We start from the raw sequence: 19,531 nt of genomic DNA, 5'->3' as shown, positions 1-19,531 counted from the left end.
AAGGGGAAACTAAAATCAAGGCTTATGTCAAAAAAAAAAAAAAAAAAAAAAAAAAAAAAGATGTATGCTACCATGTTCAGCACTAGTTCTCTTTCTAAAAACGTGCCTTTATGTATACATCTGTGTGAGTGACTGCGGGCGTCTACGGCAGAGTATGTGTGCGAGCCTCCAGAGGCCAGGAAAGGGTAAAGATCCCCTGGAGCTGGGGTTCCAGGCAACTGTGAGCCACTTATTGTGGGTTCCAGGATGAACCCGGGTCTTCTGTAAGAAAAAGTGTTCCTCACCCCTGAGCATCTCTGCAGCCTCTGCCTGGACACCAGTCTCTCAGCCAATGTCCAATGATGCCGACGTGCCTTCCATTTTGGAGAGTTCCTTTTTCTTGATAGGGTTCTTTCAGGCACCAAAAGTTTTCATTTTGCTTGTTTGAGAAAGTCTCACTGCATAGCCCAGGCTGGCTTCGAACTCTTGGTGTTCCTCCCAAATACTGGGATTACACACAGACATTACCACCATGCCCAGCGGGATTATAGGCATCACCACCACGCCCGGCAAGGATTTACTTTTGAACTCCCAATTTTGCTTTTTTTCTTTTTTGAGGGGATATGGGAACTGTACTTGTAGTTTTGTGATTTGTCCTTTTAGTGATTTAAGGTCCTGAAGAGCCACACCTATGTTTCTTCCCTTAGGTTTTTCATGTTTTAATCACTTAAGCTTTGGGTAGTTTTTTTGGGGAGCAGGGGTTGCATATTTGTTTGTTTGGCATTTGGAGACAGGAAACAAAAAAAGTATGCAGGCTCTGCCAGATGCCTCTCCATAGATCCTGGGCCATGGCTTTCCTGGATAGCCATGCATTCCTTAGAGAGCCAGACTCCAGAGGCCTGAGCAGCGCAGCCTCTGTTCTCTCAGCCACCCAGCAGGCCGTGCACACATTTTCGTCCACTGTACCTTCTCTCCTGGTCAGTTATCCCTTTCCACAGACTGGGGGACTCATACCTACTCAGGCCATCAGGCCCCATGTAAGTTCTTCTGCCAGCCGGGCTATCCCTAACATACTAAAGTAGAGTTCTAGTTATCCATTTGAGAGACTTGCTTTTTAGGTTAAAAACTAGAACTGGTGATTAGATTTCTTAAATCATTCTTAGAAGGTTTGGCACGGTGGTGCACATTCTCGAAGGCTGGAGGGGGGAGGGGGTATGGGCACTAAAATGAACTCAAGACCAGCCTGGGTACAATAGTGAGACCTGACCTCAAAAGAAACAATTGAAATGAGACATTTATATAAAAAATTATATGTATATATATGTGTGTGTGTGTGTGTGTATTTATATTTATATATACACACACATACACACATGCATACATACATATTGGGGGACTGTATAAGCAGAAATGTTTTCATTGGATTTGTGTGTGTGTGTGTGTGTGTATGTGTGTATGTGTGCGCTCAAGCATGTAGATGTCAGATGACAATTTGTGGGAGTCACTTCTCTCTTTCCACTGTGTGTCCTGGGGATCTAACTCAGGTCACCAGGCTTGGTGGCAAGTAGCTCTTCCTGCTGTGCCACCTTGTTGGCCATGGAAACTGGTTTATGATATGGTGTTAACATATAGGAATTTCCTTTCAGAGAAGCCTATTGGAATTCCACCTGCTTCATTGTTTTGTTAATTTTTCCTGGGGAGACATGAATAAATGTCTGTTCACCCTAGCTAGACTGACCAAACAAATGATTCCACGCAAGGGTAGCTTGGTAAACTAGTGAGTTTTAATTTTGATCAAACATGAACAACTTATAGGCAGCAACAGCATGTAGTTCCTTCCTACCCCCATCCTTAACATGGTATATAGTGTCAGGGAGGGTTAGAGTGCAGTCGCCGTTTATGCCGGCTAGTGAGCTGTGCTGAGAGCCCCCTAGGAACTGCTTTGTGGTCCTCCTCTCCCGGGATGGATGGAATGCTATTGGGTCGAATATGAGGGGCTTCTCCAGTAATCACAACTGCTCCGCTTCTAAGCCCAGAGGACAGAGTTCTCCAGCACTTGGATATTCACATCTGAATGTGAATCAGCAAGCAGTATTACGATATCTTTTAAAAACAAGAGTAGAATTTAGCATCCAGATAAAGCCTGTTGGAAATTCCCATCCTCCAAGGGGTCAAAATTTGGAGTGTCCTGTGAACAGGAATCCAGGTCAATCACATTTCAAATCAGAGATTTATTTGACTGATAGAACCTCCTGCTCAGAACTGCACCGTTATGCTGATAGCTGCTCCCCATCAGTGGTAATTTCATAGCTGGAGGTTGACAGCTCCACCAGCTTACGGTGAAGCACAAGGGTACAGTCACACAGCCGGCTGGATGGGACGTCTAACTCAGAATGTGCTCTCTCTGTCTTATGCCTTTCCTCCGGCACTCAACACACACTAGGTAGATCCTGCTTTTCTCCATGTCTTAGTATCCCATCCCTTTGATGGGAATATTTTTGTTCGTTATACAAACACGTCTGCTTTGACTATAACTGCTTGGATGGATGCCCCATCCAGTTCCTCCTTAAAACATTTTTTTTTTTCTGTACATAATGCTTTCCTTGGCACACCCGAGCAATTTCCCACATTTGCCCGGCTATGCTGGCACCTGCACATGCAATCATGTTAGCCCCCATACACTTTTGCAATCTAACCGCTTCTATTGCAGATCAACAATGATATAATATCCTAATTATAGTTTATATAGCGATAAAACTAACTCCAGTACATCACGGTCTTTCCTGAATGCTCACTTCTGCCACAATTTAATAATGAACACTAGGGATGAAAAAAGCCACACAGCAGTTGCTCTTCATAAGCATGGGCAACTTGATTGCTTTTAATTAACTAATTTTTAATTTTTATTGGTATTTTGCCTGCCTGTATGTGTGTATGGAGGTGTCAGGTCCCCTGGAGCTGGAGTTACAAATGGTTGTGAGCTGTCATGTGGATACTGTGAATTGAACCCAGGTCCTCTGGAAGAACAACCAGTGTTCTTAACCACTGAGCCATCTCTCTGGCCCCCACATGTTCAACTTTAAAGACACTGTGGTTACTTATTAGATGAGAGAAATGAAATGCTAGGAGAAGGTTCGGAAAGGTGGCTGGCGTGAGATTCTCCTTCAGAGACGAGCTTTATTGGGAGAACTTTGTGACCATGGGTTCTGCGGGCAGGCCTTGAGGTAGGAGAGCATTAATTCATCAGATCAGGCAACATGGCAGGGCTTAAAGGCTTTCATTTAAAACTTGGAGAAGAATGGGAAGGTGGCTCAGTGGGTAAAGACTGGTGGACTGAGCTCACTCCCCAGGACACACATGGCGGAAGGAACAAATGGACCTCTGCAAGCAGTCCTCTGACCTCCATACTTTTGCTATGGTATGCGTGCCCCACCCCTATAAGTGTAACTGTAATTAAAAAGGAGGAGCATCATTAAGAAAGTTAACTTAGGGGCCGCCCATACTGTTCTTCCAGAGGATCCGAGTTTAGGTCCCAGAACACATATGGTTCATAATCAACTCTAATTCTGGCTCCAGGACACCTGCCACTGCCCTCTTCTGGACTCCATGGGTACCAGCACTCACACAGTCACATACCACACCCCCTCTGTATATACACAGTTGTCTTAGAGTTTCATTGCTCTGAACAGACACAATGACCAAGACAACTCTTATTTATTTATTTCTTTATTTCTTTATTTATTTCTTTATTTATTGAGACAGGGTTTCTCTGTGTAGCCCTGGCTGTCCTGGAACTCACTCTGTAGACCAGGCTGGCCTCGAACTCAGAAATCTGCCTGCCTCGGCCTCCCAAGTGCTGGGATTACAGGTATGAGCCACCACTGCCCGGCCCAAGACAACTCTTATAAGGCAAACATTTCATTGGGGCTGGCTTACAGTTTCAGAGATTCAGTCCATTATCATCATGACAGGAAGCATGGCAGTGTGCAGGCAGACAGTGCTGGAGAAGGAGCTGAGAGATCTACATTTTCATTCAAAGGCAGTAGGAGACTACTGTGTCTCAAAATGGGCAGAGATTGAGCTCACAGCCCACCTCCACAGTGACATACTTCCTCCAACTTGGCCACACCTACTCTAACAAGGCCACGCCTAATAGTGCCACTCCCTTGGGCCAAGCATATCCAAATCAACACAATGGTAAAAATACTTTTTTTTTTTTTTGAAAAAAAGAGAAACAGGCACCACAGTCATGACAGGGGTAGGAGGAATGCCCACAAGAGTGGAGCCTTCAGTGAAATCCCCCAAACAGGGAAATATCTGACTCTTATGTCCTTTGAATATTAGAGTTTGTCAGTAAGTTATTTTTAGTGATTTAGCTTAGGATAGCCTACAGGATAAAGAGCATTGAGGAGCCAGGTACTGGATAGGGCCGTATATTAGGGGCTATGAGTTGTGAGGCTGTACACACAGCACGGCTTCTTAGCTCTTGGTCCAGAGAGAGCTGCAGCAGGGACCTGGCCTGGTTTCTCCAGGCTGCCAATCTGGTCTCTTAGAGCAGCGCGGGTCGTCCACCGGCAGGCCCATGATCTGACAAGGAAGGCGAGTGGAAACCTGATAGCTGTGGAGCCTCCTGAACCCTGAGTGTTGAGAGGCTCCCCAGCTGCATCCCTTCTTATAAGTGTGACAGAAAGTGGGCTTTGGGCGCAGTGTAAACACGTTGGGTTAGAGTTCCCCCACAGTAAAAACAATGCTTGTGTTGCCCAGGAAATTGTGAAATACTGTGTAATGATCTTTAAAGATACAATGGATCCCTTCATCTGGATTTGTTTAGGTGTGGTCCTTGCTAAAGGCAAAGGGGAGGGTCAAGTAACTTGAAGCTTTTTCTGTTTAATACACCCACTAGACTGCTAATTAGGAGAAGAAAAAATGAGGGTTGCGGGTATAGTTTAGAGCGAGAGTGTTTGCCTGCCTCGGGACCATGTGTGAGGCCCTAGGTGAATCCCCAGGGCTTCGAAACCAATCTAAAACTCAGGGTCTTCCCCACCTCACTTTATTTGGCTAGGCCTGATGCTGCACACTTCTAAGGCAGAGGCAGGGCGATGGCTGGGAGATCAGGGCTAACCTGGTCTACATGATAGTTCTATCCAAGCCAGCCAAGGCTACATGATGAGACTGTTTCAAAGAAAAAAAAAATATGGACAAGCTGTAAGCACTAGGAAATCATTCTGAAGGCATCTTTTGGGGGCTCACTCTAGTGCTTAACCACAATTCCTAAGCAATGAAAAATGCTAAAGAAGTCAAATGCTGAGTTTTGTAGAATTTTTAAAAGGGGGGGGGGTGTAGAATCAAGTGGCTAAAAATCAGCCATGAGATCCCCTTTGGTGTCTGTTTTGATTTTTCTGGACAGTGTCAAATTAGTTCCGGTGGTTTGATTCCAGGCCAGGATGCTGGCCCGATTCTGTCTCCCTTTGTTCCGTGCAGTCTCACCGCACCTTTCTTTCTCTCTTTTCTTCCCTTAGGCTGAGGGTAAAAAGCTAGGTTTGGTGGGCTGGGTTCAGAACACCGACCGGGGCACCGTGCAAGGGCAACTGCAGGGCCCCGTCTCCAAGGTGCGCTTCATGCAGGAGTGGCTGGAGACCAGAGGAAGTCCCAAGTCGCACATTGACAGAGCAAACTTCAACAATGAGAAAGTCATCGCAAACTTGGATTATTCAGACTTCCAAATTGTAAAATAATGACACAAATCTTAATTTTTTTCAAAATAATCTCACTCCTTTTTTTTATCGCTAAGATAAAAAAAATAGAACTATTCAGTGCTCACTATTAGAATTTGTTAGTAAGTTATTTTGTTTGCATGTTGGAAAAGTTACCAAGTATTACAAGTGTGATGAAATACAAATGTGTATAATTCTAACCAATAAAAACACATTAGAACCTTATGCTTTCATTGCTTTTTTTTTTCCCCCTTTTAATCCTTAGTGAACTTTGGGCAACATGATTAATTTGTTATTGTGAGAGGAAAATTTTGGGGTAGTTTAACGAGGTCTGAAAGAGAAGTAACTTTGTCATTTCTTTAAATTGTTTACACGGGAGACTTCATGTGTAGTAAGAGCAAATGCCACCAGGTTGGGTGTTCCGTGTTCACATGGCGCACTGCACTAATTACTTTTGGTTTTCAATCCTTTGGAACATCTACTGTCACTCCTTTTCCACGGGTTAGAAATTCAGATAAAGTAGTTATAGCCTGGATTGCCCCCCTCCTCATTTGTAAACCTAAACTATTCTAACCCAAGGACCAATCCCATTGGACTGCTGATTCATAAGAGTGTATGCACCAAAGACCATGTGAAGACAGACAGCCACACCCAAGAAGGAATCCTGGCCTAAACTCCAGCTTGTCCCAGAACTGGAAAGAAAACAAAACAAACAAAAATCCCGGCTACTTAAGCCACCCAGCCTGTGGCCTTTTGTCATGAAGCCCTGGCAAGCTGAACAATAATCAGAAGTTTGCTTCATTGGCTCCACAAGTCTGATTTGGTTTGGTTAGTAATTAAACATATACTCATTTAAAAATTTGTCGTAAGTTCCTTTAAAGGGAGGAGGGATGTCCTCCCTGTGGAGATGGCTCAGCAGTTAAGAGCACTGGCAGCTTTTCCAGAAGTCCTGAGTTCAACTCCCAACACCCACATGGTGGTCACACAGTCTATGGCTCTAAGACCAAGGGATCCGATGCCCTCTTCTGGTGTGCAGAAGTACAAGCAGACAAAACCCCATACAATTGAAATACATACATCTTTTTAAAAAAGTTTCTGGGAGGAGGTTTGAATGTAACAGAAGAAAAAAACTGAGGATTGCCTAATACTTCTCAAAATAGTCTCACTGTGCTCTTTCAGGAAAAAGCCGTGGTGGTATGGGGGTGGGGAGAGAGAGAGAGGGAGGAAGAGAGGAAGGAAGGGAAGGAGGGACCCTGATGTCCTGATTTGCAAATTAAGAGAGTTGGGCTGGGCAGACGTGGGGAGGGAGTGGGGGCACACCTTTAATCCCAGCGTTTGGGAGGCAGAGGCAGAGGCAGGATTTCCGTGAGTTTCAGGCCAGCCTGGTCTATAAAATGAGTTCCAGGGCGGTTACACAGAGAAATGTCTTGAAAGAAAAACAAAAACAAAATAAGAGAGAAAGAGAGAGAGGCTTCTCAGCCTTTCCCAGCTTCGTAAAGCTTTAATTTTTAAGAATGCTCTTGCGGGTCAGTGGTGGCGCACGCCTTTAATTCCGGGATTTGGGAGGCAGAGGCAGGCAGATTTCTGAGTTCAAGGCCAGCCTAGTCTACAGAGTGAGTTCCAGGACAGCCAGGGCTACACAGAGAAACCCTGTCTCGAAAAAACAAACAAAAAAAGGAATACTCTGCATTCATTCCCTGAATATCTACTTGCCACCAGGACACAGCAGTAAACAAAAACCAAACTACTTTCACATAGTTTACAATCTAGCAAACAAAGACTAAGGGAACAAGAAAGATATATGTGGAAATAAATATCAGAACATGCAAAGGAGACGAGAAAGAGAAAGGGAACAAAGTAAAATTTAGTAGAAACAGCCTTTCACCCCATTCCGAAAGAGAATAAGACGAGAGAACTAATTGAAACCCGCCAGGTGAAGGGACGCACAGCTTGGCCACCTTGGCGCCTGCGCAGAGACGTCGAGCAGACGCCGTGTGGCGGTGTCTCGGAAGCGCATGCTCCGGAGCGCGCGTTCGGCGTTGGAGGTGGTTGGTCGGTGAGAGTTGATGGAGGAGATTCGAGGTGAAGGGGGAAAGCACGTGATGAAATGTGGTCCTGAGAGCTTGTCTAACTGGACAGGAGCAGTGGTGACTGCCGCGGGCCTGTCTGGCGGGGCCCCGGCTCCCCCGGAGCGGCGGGGTGGGAGAATTGCGCAGGCGTGACCCGGCCTGCATGGGATGCCCGACTTTCCAGACCCTAGAACTGCTCATTACACATTCACCCCGTTTGCCAACGGCGGCAAAATGCAGTTGTAGCCCGGTTTTCCCAGGCTTTAAAAACAAAACAAAGCAGCTCTGTCACCTGCCTCACTGTTGTCGCTTAAGAATGAGACCTTTAACGACCTAGAGTCTTAGGGTTTGTATAAGAAAACCTGGAGTCAGGGTCCGACCACCCCATACAATCACTTTTTATTGCCAAGCTATGTTCTGGGGATATAAAAGACCGAGAGTCTCAATATAAAAGAATATCAGTAATAAGGGCCTTTCTGCAAGCTATCAAGCTACACAGGAGCAGGACTAAAATATCAAAGGAGTTTTACCCCTCCCCCACCTCTTCCTGGGAAAGTAATGGCTTACTGTGTCTCCTTGATAGATTTGACTTTGACTTCGTCCCATTTTTTTTTTTTTTTTTTTTTACCTTCTTACTTACAGTATCTTAGAACATCAAAGGGTTTTCTAAAAGCCGTGGTTATTGTGTAAAGTATAAATGTTATGAAACTAGCTTGGACTTTTTTCATGAATAATTTCTAGCTAATGTTTCTTAGCTGCGTTTAATTTAGGCATCTGTTTTTAGTGAAGTGCTTAGAAATTTGAATAGTGTCTTTACGGGTCAGCATCTAGCGTAATTATAATTTTACTTTAGGGCATTCATTTTAGGAACAGCGAAAATTAATGAAATTACGAATGCTTTGGAATTGAAGCCTGTTATACCGGTGCATGAGTTTTGTGCACTTTCTAGAAACTAGAAGTATACTTCCCTCTCGAGTTTTGGTTTAGTACTCTAACCGTAGTTCTTTGTAATAGTCGAGAGAAATGGGTGATGTGATATAACTGAGGTTTGCTAGAGTATGTGTTGTGTTTTGTTTTGTTTCCCGTAGGTGATTATTTTCCAGTCAGAGAAGGAAGCCAGTGCCTGCCACTCTCTCCACATGTGTCCCTGCCATGATCAGGTGTCTCTCAGATGACGTAAAAACCAAGTTGCGTTCCGGTTTAGCCATAAGCTCCTTGGGCCAGTGTGTTGAAGAACTTACCCTTAACAGTATTGATGCTGAAGCAACATGTGTGGCCATCAGAGTGAATATGGAAACCTTCCAAGTTCAAGTGATAGACAACGGACTTGGGATGGCGGTGGACGATGTAGAGAAGGTGGGAAACCGGTATTTTACTAGTAAATGCCACTCAGTGCGGGACTTGGAGAACCCAGCATTTTATGGTTTCCGAGGAGAGGCCTTGGCAAGTATTGCTGACATGGCTGGTGCTGTGGAGATTTCATCCAAGAAAAACACAACACTGAAAACCTTTGCGAAAATGTTTCAGAACGGAAAAGCCCTCGCCACCCATGAGGCTGATTTGACCAGACCAAGTGTGGGGACTACAGTAACGGTCTATAACCTGTTTTACCAGTTTCCCGTGCGGAGGAAAAGCATGGATCCTAGACTAGAGTTTGAGAAAGTTCGGCAGAGAGTAGAAGCTCTCTCACTTATGCACCCCTCCATTTCTTTCTCTTTGAGGAATGATGTGTCTGGATCCATGGTTCTTCAGCTCCCTAAAACCAAAGACATATGTTCTCGATTCTGTCAAATTTACGGATTGGGCAAGTCCCAAAAGTTAAGAGAAATACATTTTGAATACAAGGACTTTGAGCTCAGTGGCTACATCAGCTCTGAAGCACACTATAATAAGAATATGCAGTTTCTCTTTGTGAACAGAAGACTAGTTTTAAGGACAAAGTTGCATAAACTTATTGACTTTTTATTAAGAAAAGAAAGCATTATATGCAGGCCAAAGAATGGCTCTGCCAGCAGGCAAATGAATTCAAGTCCTCGTCACCGTTCTGCCTCAGAGCTCCACGGGATATATGTAATCAATGTGCAGTGCCCGTTCTGTGAGTATGATGTCTGCATAGAGCCAGCCAAAACTCTGATTGAGTTTCAGAGCTGGGATACCGTGTTGATTTGTATTCAGGAAGGAGTAAAAAGGTTTTTAAAGCAAGAAAAACTATTTGTAGAATTATCAGGTGAAGATATTAAGGAATTTAATGAAGACAATGGTTTTAGTTTGTTTGGCACAACTCTTCAGACACATGTGTCTACTCATGGGAAGTGTGACCAGAGCAGTTTCCAGGAAGCGTGTAATAATATCCTGGATTCCTATGAAATGTTTAATTTGCAGTCAAAAGCTGTGAAAAGAACAGCTACTCTAGAAAAGAAAACCACACAACACTCTGGTGACTCAGAAGCTCTCAGAACAAAGACCGTGGGCTCATTGTACACAGATGCATCGGATGGCCTGTGCTATAGTAAAACTGTAGAGTCTGTGTTACACAACAGCAACAACGGTGCTTACTTAGAACCAAGGGTGTCAGAAGAAGAGGTAGCCAAAACACCACACTCCGGAGAAAATGAGAAATGGAAAAAATCTTTTTTGGAAAATAAGACTTCAGAAAGGACACATGAAACCAGTCCAAAAATGTTTTCAAGCCCCATCCAAATGCCTCATCTCCTTGAGGAGAGTGAGGCCGATCTGGAGATGCAGACAATAAGTCGTACTGTTAATGTCATGGCTGCCAACATTCCCCAGAGTAGTGACATTCCGAGTCAACTGGAGAAATGGAAAGGTGCTCCTGAAGTGGGGTGCCAACCTCTGCCTTTTGAGACAACATTATTAAGGGTACAGGGTACTCAGAGGAAGAAGGAAAGAAGGAAAAAGGAGCCCAGTAGTCGTGGAAGAGTAAATGTTTTTAGTTATGGACAAGTTAAATTATGCTCCACTGGCTTTATAACTCATGTAGTACAAAGTGAGCACGCTAAATCAACTGAAACAGAACATTCATTTAAAAATTATGCTCGACCTGGTCCTGTAAGTGCCCAAGAAACATTTGGAAATAGAACACACCATGCAATTGAGACTCCAGACGGCAGTGATTTAACAAGCACTTTAAGTAAAGAATCCACTCAACCGCCCAACAAAAGGTTTTGCAGAACAAATACAGGTTACGGGACAGAGAACAAACCTGTAGCAACAGATGACAACTTGGCTCTTTTTCAGGGAAGCTGTAAAGAACCACACACAGATCACCTTTTGCCTGATGCATCCTCCTTCCCATGGTGTAAATATGTTTCCGATGGTTGTAGGAAAATCGATAAAAGGGGTTCCTTCAAACACGTAGGCCGTAGGAAGCTAAGCTTGCGTTCACAAGTAGGGTCTTTAGAGAAGTTTAAGAGGCAGTATGGGAAGGTCAGCAATTCCCCAGATACAGAAAAGGATAATAACACTGAAGTCAGGACTCATCTTGATCCCCAAAATGAACCTGATGTTCTTCTGAAAGACAAGAGCCACTTAGATATGTCTGGTGGTCGTGAGATCGCCACTGTGGAGCACAGTGAGACTTGCCCACCATTAAGTCCCATCCTGTGCCCAGAGGCAATTTCATCTTCCAAAGAAGATCACTTAGAACAGATGCCTCATTTGAGAGAAAGTCCTATCACTCTGCAAGAATTATCTCACTGTAACAGAAGAGCTGCTGTTGAGAAGTCCACCGCATCACTGGCTTCTAAATTATCCAAACTAAAGGATTCTGAAAAAGAGATGCAAACCGTGGGGATGACAAGTCATACTAGTGAACTTCCAGATTCAAATCCCAGTTGGAAAGATGATAGCCAGTGCACTAGGTTAGACTTGGATTTTTGTGAATTATTAAGAAACAAACTTGAGAAAATAGAGAGTGACATGCTTCCGATGCCAGATTCTGCCACAGAGGATGATCCCATCAATAAAGACAGCGGACTACATTCTAACAATCGAACGGATGGCACAGAGAAGCCAGAAACTCCTTTGCTGTTCCCCTGTAATGATTCTAAAATCAGCAGAGATTCAGATGTTCTTATCAGAGCTTCAGAACAACCTACAGGAAGCCCTGACTCTGTCAGTAAGGTGATAATGAGTCGGGTAGAGGATGGCACTGGCAGCCAAGGTGGAGTCTGTTCCCAGAGTGATGAATCTAAGGCAAGATCTGGTTCCAAAAGTGAAGAACCAAGCGCATACTGTATGGATTGGCAGCAGCATTTTGATGTAACCCTGGGAAGAATGGTTTACATCAACAGAATGACAGGACTTAGCACATTCGTTGCTCCTACTGACGACATTCATACTGCTTGTACTAAAGATCTGACAACTGTGCCTGTGGACGTCCTGCTTGGGAATGGTAAGTATGTAGGATTCATTGGTGTGAAATGTTTTTGGGAAAGAGAATAGTGGCCAAAGAGCAATATAATTATTGTTCATAGAGGTGACCTCAGCAGATAGCACTGGAAGACTGTGTTTCATTGTTTTGTTTTGTTTTGTTTTGGGGGGGGGCGGGTCAAGGAATAATGAGATAGGGTCTTGCTATGTAGTCCGGGCTGGCCTCAAACTCTGTTTGTAGCCAGGTTGGTCTTGAATTCATGAGAGCTCCTGCTTCTAGATCCTGTAGAATTAAAGGTGTGTGCCACATCACTCAGCTTCCGAAGACAATGTTTTAAGGCCTCTGCTGTGGTTAAGGAATAACACAGTAGGCTCACTGATTTACGAGTGACTCTCATAAGTCACTCATGGAGAGTCACTGGGCTTAACAATGTTTAAATATAAGAATTTAGTAGCTCTCCCTCTTCTCTTTCTGCTGCCTCCTTCTTTCTTCTCTCCCAATAAAACCTCTTCCACACTGGGGGGAAAAAAGAATTTAGTAAAGACTGATAAAAGATGTAAATGTATTTACATGTGTCTAAGATGTTTGTGTGTGTAAGAGAGAGTGGGGAACTTCATTTTAATAAAACAGTACACTGTTACTGGCTAGAAGACACACAGTTTTTATCTACCCTATTTTCCCTTTCTTCCCAAATACACTTGTAGAAATTATCTTTAGAGACATGACTGCTTCCATTTGTGGCTACCAGCCTAAAGTTGGAAAAACCTTTACTTATAAGTTTCCAATAAGATCTGTAGGTCAGCACAGTGTGCTTTTATGAGCTTCCCCTAGAATATAGGATCTGGCCACATTTTGCAAAATGTACCTAGGCCTTCATAACTATATTTTTCAAATGTATTTTACTATAATGCGTTTATCAGTCCACTTGCTATGTTTCTGATGTAAGAAGTTGATAATAATGTGGCTCTCAGGTCACACCACAAGGCAACACCAGAGCCTGGTGTAGGACTTTGGGTTCTCAGGTTTCCCGCAACGTTAAAAGTGACATTGTTTTGGCAGTGTGTTAGAGCCAGATGTTGGGAGCCGGTAAAGCTGATTCCCATCTGGCTACAATCTCGGCTTTCACCAGTAGGATAAACATTAAATATGCATCCCTGTTAAAAGTCTCAAATGCTGTAAAAGAATGTAAATTGTATGAATATAATTGCAAATTATAATGCCTTCTTAGGATAAATATTTCTAGTTGCAGGCTCTGATTTACTTGAGGTTAAATAAATCCTGTAGTGTTCAATGTTTTTTCCTTATGGAAAAAAAATCACTATTGTAACTTCTAGAGAATTTAATAGGAGGAGAAAGCCTCTTTACTTTCGGTATTGTTCTTGAGACTGTCCAGTTGCTCTTAAGGCATCTTTATGGGCTGTGCAGTCTAGGTCGTATGCACTGGCTTGCATGTGCTGAGCTGCTCAGAGAGGAGCATCTAAGGCAGAGCCCCTCATCTCCCTGAAATGTAGCTGCCTCTGACACAGTGCCAACAAATAACTGGATTGCGTTCAACTGTGGGGTGGTTGTTGCCAAAACAAGGGGGGGCATCTTAGCTGCCACATTCAACATAAACATCTGCTCCTGTTAAGTAGATTTAGATGTTGAAGCTTCTTCAGTCCACTTAACCATCTGGATTCCCATATCTTGTGAACTTTTGCGAATCCTGTTAAATCAAGTTCCAAATGAGAAATAATTTTGGTATCAAAACAAGTTCATTGAAAAGGTGGTGCCTCACATCTTCCATTGACATGGAAATGTGGGACATCAGGACATGGTGGACCCACACTTGAAAAGGTAAACATGCAGTAAATTACTGAGGGACTCGCTAAAGCTTATTCATCTTTAACACTTGGGAAGTGGGGGGAGGAGGATCGGGAGCTGAAGGTCAGGTACCTCTCAGGCCAACTGGGCGTGAAACCCAAAGTTTACTACAGAAAGCTAAACTTAGACTAACGTCAGATCCTTTTTTCTTTTTTTTAAAGATTTATTTATTTTATGTATATGAGAACACTGTTACAGTCTTCAGACACACCAGAAGAGGGCATCAGATCCCATTACAGATGGTTGTGAGCCACCATATGGTTGCTGGGAATTAAACTCAGAACCTCTGGAAGAGCAGTCAGTGCTCTTAACCACTGAACTATCTCTGCATGAACCATCTCTCCAACCCCGTAACATCATATCCTTAACCCGTGGGATTTTCTCTTTTAAAATGTCTTCTTTTCCCAGTGCAGGGCCTTCTACATGTTGTACACTTTACCACTGAACCGCAGCCCCGATCAGTGTCCTTTATTATGACTTAAACAGTGCTATCTTAGCTAGAGCCTTGCTCTACATTTGCCCTATAGGCTTGTCTTTTCAAGTAATAGTCCTGGTATATATCCAACTTTTTATTTTTTTAATTTATTTTATGTGTTTGAGAATTTTTGGTTGCATGTTTGTCCAATATGTTCATGTCTCATGCCGGTGGAAGACAGAAGAGGGCATCAAATCCCATGGAACTAGAGTTACAGACAGCTGTGAGCCACTATATGGGAGCTAGGAATTGAACCCAGATCCGCTGGGAGTGCAGCTGGTGCTCTCAACACTGAGCCACCTCTCCCGGCCCCATGTCCCCCACTTTTCAAAACTCTCTCTCTGTTTCTAAGACTCAAATCTGCTCTTCCTTCAGAAAGGTGGTTAGAACTAGACAGTATCTCCCTAGACTGCCATGTCTGCACCTCTCACCCACTCATCCATCTTGCCGATTCATTCAGTATTTGTTGCTTGTTAAACTGAGGGAGGTGGCGTCTTACTTAGCAGCCTTTCAGTCTATTAGGGATAGCTGTGTTACACGATGCAATCATGCTTAGAGTAGAGACGTGGGTTGTGGATAAGGGACTTATAAGGCTGCAGCAGTTGTGGGGATCGTTAAGTACAACTGTGTGTCTGACAAGGCATTCCTGAGTAACTATACCTTTTAGGGTATTTAGCCCCCCTCCCCCTTTATCTGCTGGATCCCAGGAGCTGCACCATTTACCCAAAATATGACCATGAAAAATGACTCAAGGCATTGCCTAATGTGCCTCCCACCCCCACAACTGCCTCCCTTTGGCTGTTGAGAATCACATTCATGAATAAAGAAATAAGACATTATTAATGTAAGTTAGCAGATGGTTTCATTGACACTTCTGATTTTCTGTGTAGTGCTTAGAAGTCTGCCTTATGGTTTTGGTTAGTTTGTAGAGAAAAGGATTTTACATATTCTTTAATAGTTTACTTGTATGTTGAGTTCAAACTTGTAGGTTTCCTTTTTTGCTTAGGGGTTCAGTACAGGTGTCATCCGTTTAGAAGCGATCTTGTTCTTCCTTTCCTGCCAAGAGCTCAGGAAGAGAGGACCACGCTGAGGCACAGCAGCAGTGAGTAATTGCAGCGGCTGTGGAGACACTTGGTACACACGGAGCACTCAGGGCAGAAGATGTGCAGTCTAAGCTTGATCCGCACCAGCTGTGCCTTAGGAGCCAGGCTTCCCCACGGCTCTGTAACAGCAGAGCTAACTCATTCAGCACATGCGTTTAGATCAGAAATTGCTTTTCCAGACTGGAGGTTCGTGCAGGGTTCGTGCGTACGTGCGTATGGTGTCTGTGACTGGGGAAATGGTTTTTATTTTTAAAGATTAAATTTCTCCATATTTCAGTAGTTTGATCTTTGTAAAATTCTTTGAAAAAAGAGCTAAAGAAATCTATTATTTTGTTGTTGTTTCTTAAATAGATTAAGTATATTTTTTACCAAAGGCAACAAGAAAATTTGAACTGCAGTTTTTTCTGGACACATACTTGGAAATATTCTTCCTTTTTAAAAAAAGACTTGGTTTTATTTTGTGTGTATGGGTGTTTTTGCCTGCATGCATGTCTGTGTACCACGTGCATGCAATGCCCTTGTCCAGAGGAAGGCAGATTCTCTGGAATTGGAGTCACAGATGGTTGTGAGCCACCATGTGGGTGCTAGGAACCAAACCCAGGTCCTCTGCAAGAACAGCAGGTCCTCTTAAACTCCGAGCCATCTCCCCAGGCACCTGAAACATTGTTATAGACAATTTGGAGAAAACTATGCCCAAAGATCCTGTCAAAATCCTAGTTTTAAAGTAGCGTCAAGGTTGGGTGTGGTAGCACAAACACCTTTAATCCCAGGACTCAAGGGGCAGAGGCAGTTGCGTCATTGTAGGTTTGAGGTCAGCCTGGTCTACATAGTGAGTTCTAGGTCAGCCAGAGCTACATAGTAAAACCCTATCTCCAAAACGAAAGAAGCAGCATCTGAACAAATACGGGGAGTGTGGGGTAATCTTTGGTCTTGAGACTATGGCTCAGTACACGAGGACATCCCCTCTCTGGGCCTTGATGTCAGCTGTCCCCCTTTGTTGTAGATGCTGTGGATGCTGCTGCTGCTGCTGCTGCTGCTGTCAGTGAACCCCTTCAGTCTCTGTTTTCAGAATGGAGCAATCCAGTGTTTGCTCGATACCCAGAGGTAGGTCTGCAGCACTTTTTCATGCCTGTTGTTAAGTTTGAATTTCACTTAAGCTGGGTATGGGCGTGCCTGCGTGTATGAATTTATGATTATGAGTGGAAGCAGGCAGGTTTCCAGCTGAGTTACCTGGATATTAGTGTTTAGTGTAGAGAGGGGAAGTCAGCACTTTGGAAAGGGCAGGAATTTTGGCTTAAGCAAGTATATTCCATGTGAGAGTGAATGCCTTTGTCCTGTCTTACAGGGCGGTGGTAAGTTGTTACCATTCAACAAAATGTCATTTCGTCTGCAGCAACAGGGCTGCGTGTCCTGACAGTGTTCTTTCTTTGGTGTGCTGTCACGGCATGTTCCCAGTGTGGTAATGAGTGTGGGTAACAGACAAGCAGTTGACTACTGATTCTTCACTTAAGATGCCTTGCAGGACTTAATCATGGACCATAGACAGATTGTTCTGAAATAATGCTGGGTTTTGTCAGTGTTCATTAAAAAAAAAAAGTTAGACAACTTATTTTTAGAGCCCTTTGGATCTAAAGCTTTCCTACATTCTTCCTGTCCCTTGTAAGATATATGAAAATGTTTGTTTGGTTTTATTTTTTGCAGTGCTAGGAATTGATCCTAGGGCCTACGTGTGCTAAGCAGTGCTGTGCCACCAACCGATTATGTTCCAAGCCCCCCAAAGTGAGGGTTCTAATGGGCTTTGAAATCATGGGTAAAACAGTTGAAGTTTTGTCTTTCCTGGGTCTCTCTAGGTTGCTGTTAATGTCAGCAGTGGCCAGGCTGAGAGCTTAGCCGTTAAAATTCACAATGTCCTGTATCCCTATCGCTTCACCAAAGAGATGATTCACTCAGTGAAGGTAAAGCCGAATGCTTCACGTACACTAACTTCGTGAAATTTAAGTTTTTGGTTTTGTTGTTCTTCTCTGTATAGCTTTGGATGTCCTGGAACTGACTCTTTAGACCAGGCTGGCCTTGAACTCATAGTTCACCTCCTGAGTACTGGGACTAAAGGTGTGTGCTACCACATCCAACTAAGTGTTTTGTTTTTTTTTTTTTAAATGAGACAAACTGTATTAGTCAAGGCATGTTGTATTAGTTAGGCCTCTCTAGAGGAACAGAAATGATAGAATGAATACATACATATATACATACATGTGTGTGTGTGTGTAGAGAGAGAGAAAGAGAGAGAGAGAACATATGTGCACATATGTACATATTGTGTATATACATAGAATGGCTTTCAAGCTATGGTCCAGCTAGTCCAACAATGGCTGTCTACCAATGGAATGTTAAGAATACAGTAGTTGTTGGGTTCACAAGGCTGGATGTCTCAGCTGGTCTTCAGTTTACATCATAAGCCTGAAGAAGTCGGCCTAGTGCCAGTGAAGGGACGGACTTGCCGGCAGGAGTGAAGGCAAGCAAACGTCTTCTCTCTGTGTCCTGTGCCAGCAAGAGGTGTAGCCAGATTAAAGGTGAATCTTCTCTTTCAAAAGGTCTGGATTAGAAGTGGGTTGAAAATGATTTAATCAAGGAAAAAAAAAATCCCACACAAGTATACCAGCTTTTGGGTTTTGGTTAATTCCAGATGTGGTCAGTTTGACCACAATTTAACCAAGACTAGGCGTCAGACATGGGTTTCTTTGCTTATAATCTGACTGGAATCTTAAATCATCATCATCATAATTATTATTATTAATTTTATTTTTTAATATATTTTTGTTTATGTTTCAAGCCAGGGTTTCTCTGTGTAGCTCTGGCTGTCCTGAAACTTGCTCTATAAACTAGGCTGTCCTCTAATGCCACCATTTCCCAGCTGGAACCTTGAGTTTTATCTTCAGGGGAAAAACAATCCAGATTAATTTTAATAGCCAAGATGAATACTTCTAATTGTGTGAGCAGGTTTTTAGGGGCTGGATTATAGTTTAGGCTGATAGTATCAAGGACTCTTAACATTTCTGCAGAGAATTAGATTTCAGTTTTATATTTTATAACAATATGAAAAAATACCAAAAAATTATTTATAAATCAACACTGTTGTTAACTGCAAAAATACTCACTTTTAAGCGATCCTCTCTCTGTGAGGCTGCAAAGGCTAAGGAAGCCATAGACTGGGAGGTTCATTAACAAGAGGACCCATGACTCTTGTCCTTTTCTGCTGTGTTGTCTGTACACTGCTCTGTCTCAGTCTCCTTGCTTTCAGAGTTGGAATAAACTAGAATGTGAATCCCAAAGGTGAAAGTCAGGTAATGAGGTTTGTGACAAGCACCGTCTCCTATGGAGCCTTCTCACTGGCTCCTCCACTGGGTCTTGGCTGTGGCTCTAGCAAGTTGAGTATTGTCTTACCTCTTTATGCAGGTAAGCGTTTGCTAATTTTTGGTTAGTGTCACATGACTTATCTCCGTGAATCGCAGGTTCTCCAGCAAGTGGATAACAAGTTTATTGCCTGCTTAATGAGCACGAGGATGGATGAGGATGGCCGAGCAGGTAAGCATGGAGTTCTGCTTCACTAATGAGCCGTCTGGGTGATAATTGCCTTTTAGAGTATTTGTGGGGTACAACAATTTGTGTGGGGTTAAAAAAAAAAACAGATAAAGGAAAACCGACCTAAAGTGAGAACCTGAAGCACATTGTAAAGTACGTGACCTGTCAGCGCATCAACACACACGTAAATAAGTTGCACAGTACCTTTTTAGTCTTTTGAGATGTAGCCCAGGATTGTCTCATACTCATAGCGATCCTAATGCCTCAGCCTGACTCGGATGGCACAGGCCTGTACCACACAACACCTGGCTCATTAAACTAGTAATAGTGGTTCACTCCTAGGAGTAGTTAGTAAT

At 43.4% G+C, this 19,531-nt stretch overlaps 2 protein-coding genes across 6 annotated transcripts in view; both read left to right on the top strand.

Annotated features, from left to right (window-relative positions):
* The window catches only part of Acyp1 (acylphosphatase 1), a 13,701-nt gene extending 7,783 nt beyond the window's left edge, over positions 1–5,918 (top strand). For both annotated transcript variants that reach the window (XM_021179082.2, XM_021179083.2), the window contains exon 3: positions 5,499–5,918. In XM_021179082.2, coding sequence (XP_021034741.1) covers positions 5,499–5,714 — 216 coding nt within the window. In that variant the 3' untranslated portion in view covers positions 5,715–5,918. The remainder of the gene's footprint in view (positions 1–5,498) is intronic.
* A 1,780-nt stretch (positions 5,919–7,698) lies between these two features.
* Positions 7,699–19,531, top strand: part of Mlh3 (mutL homolog 3) — a 36,497-nt gene continuing 24,664 nt past the window's right edge. For 2 of the 4 annotated variants that reach the window (XM_021179400.2, XM_021179402.2), the window contains exons 1-6: positions 7,699–7,775; positions 8,851–12,176; positions 15,500–15,595; positions 16,600–16,700; positions 17,447–17,551; positions 19,106–19,178. In XM_021179400.2, the coding sequence (XP_021035059.1) occupies positions 8,915–12,176; positions 15,500–15,595; positions 16,600–16,700; positions 17,447–17,551; positions 19,106–19,178 (3,637 nt within the window). In that variant the 5' untranslated portion in view covers positions 7,699–7,775; positions 8,851–8,914. The remainder of the gene's footprint in view (positions 7,776–8,850; positions 12,177–15,499; positions 15,596–16,599; positions 16,701–17,446; positions 17,552–19,105; positions 19,179–19,531) is intronic. The other 2 variants (XM_021179401.2, XM_029484848.1) reach the window with 2 other exon arrangements.

The sequence above is a fragment of the Mus caroli genome, chromosome 12, assembly GCF_900094665.2.
Source record: "Mus caroli chromosome 12, CAROLI_EIJ_v1.1, whole genome shotgun sequence".
Classification (NCBI taxonomy): domain Eukaryota; kingdom Metazoa; phylum Chordata; class Mammalia; order Rodentia; family Muridae; genus Mus; species Mus caroli.
The sequence above is the reverse complement of the archived record's forward strand: the minus strand, read 5'-3'. Positions and strand labels throughout refer to the sequence as shown.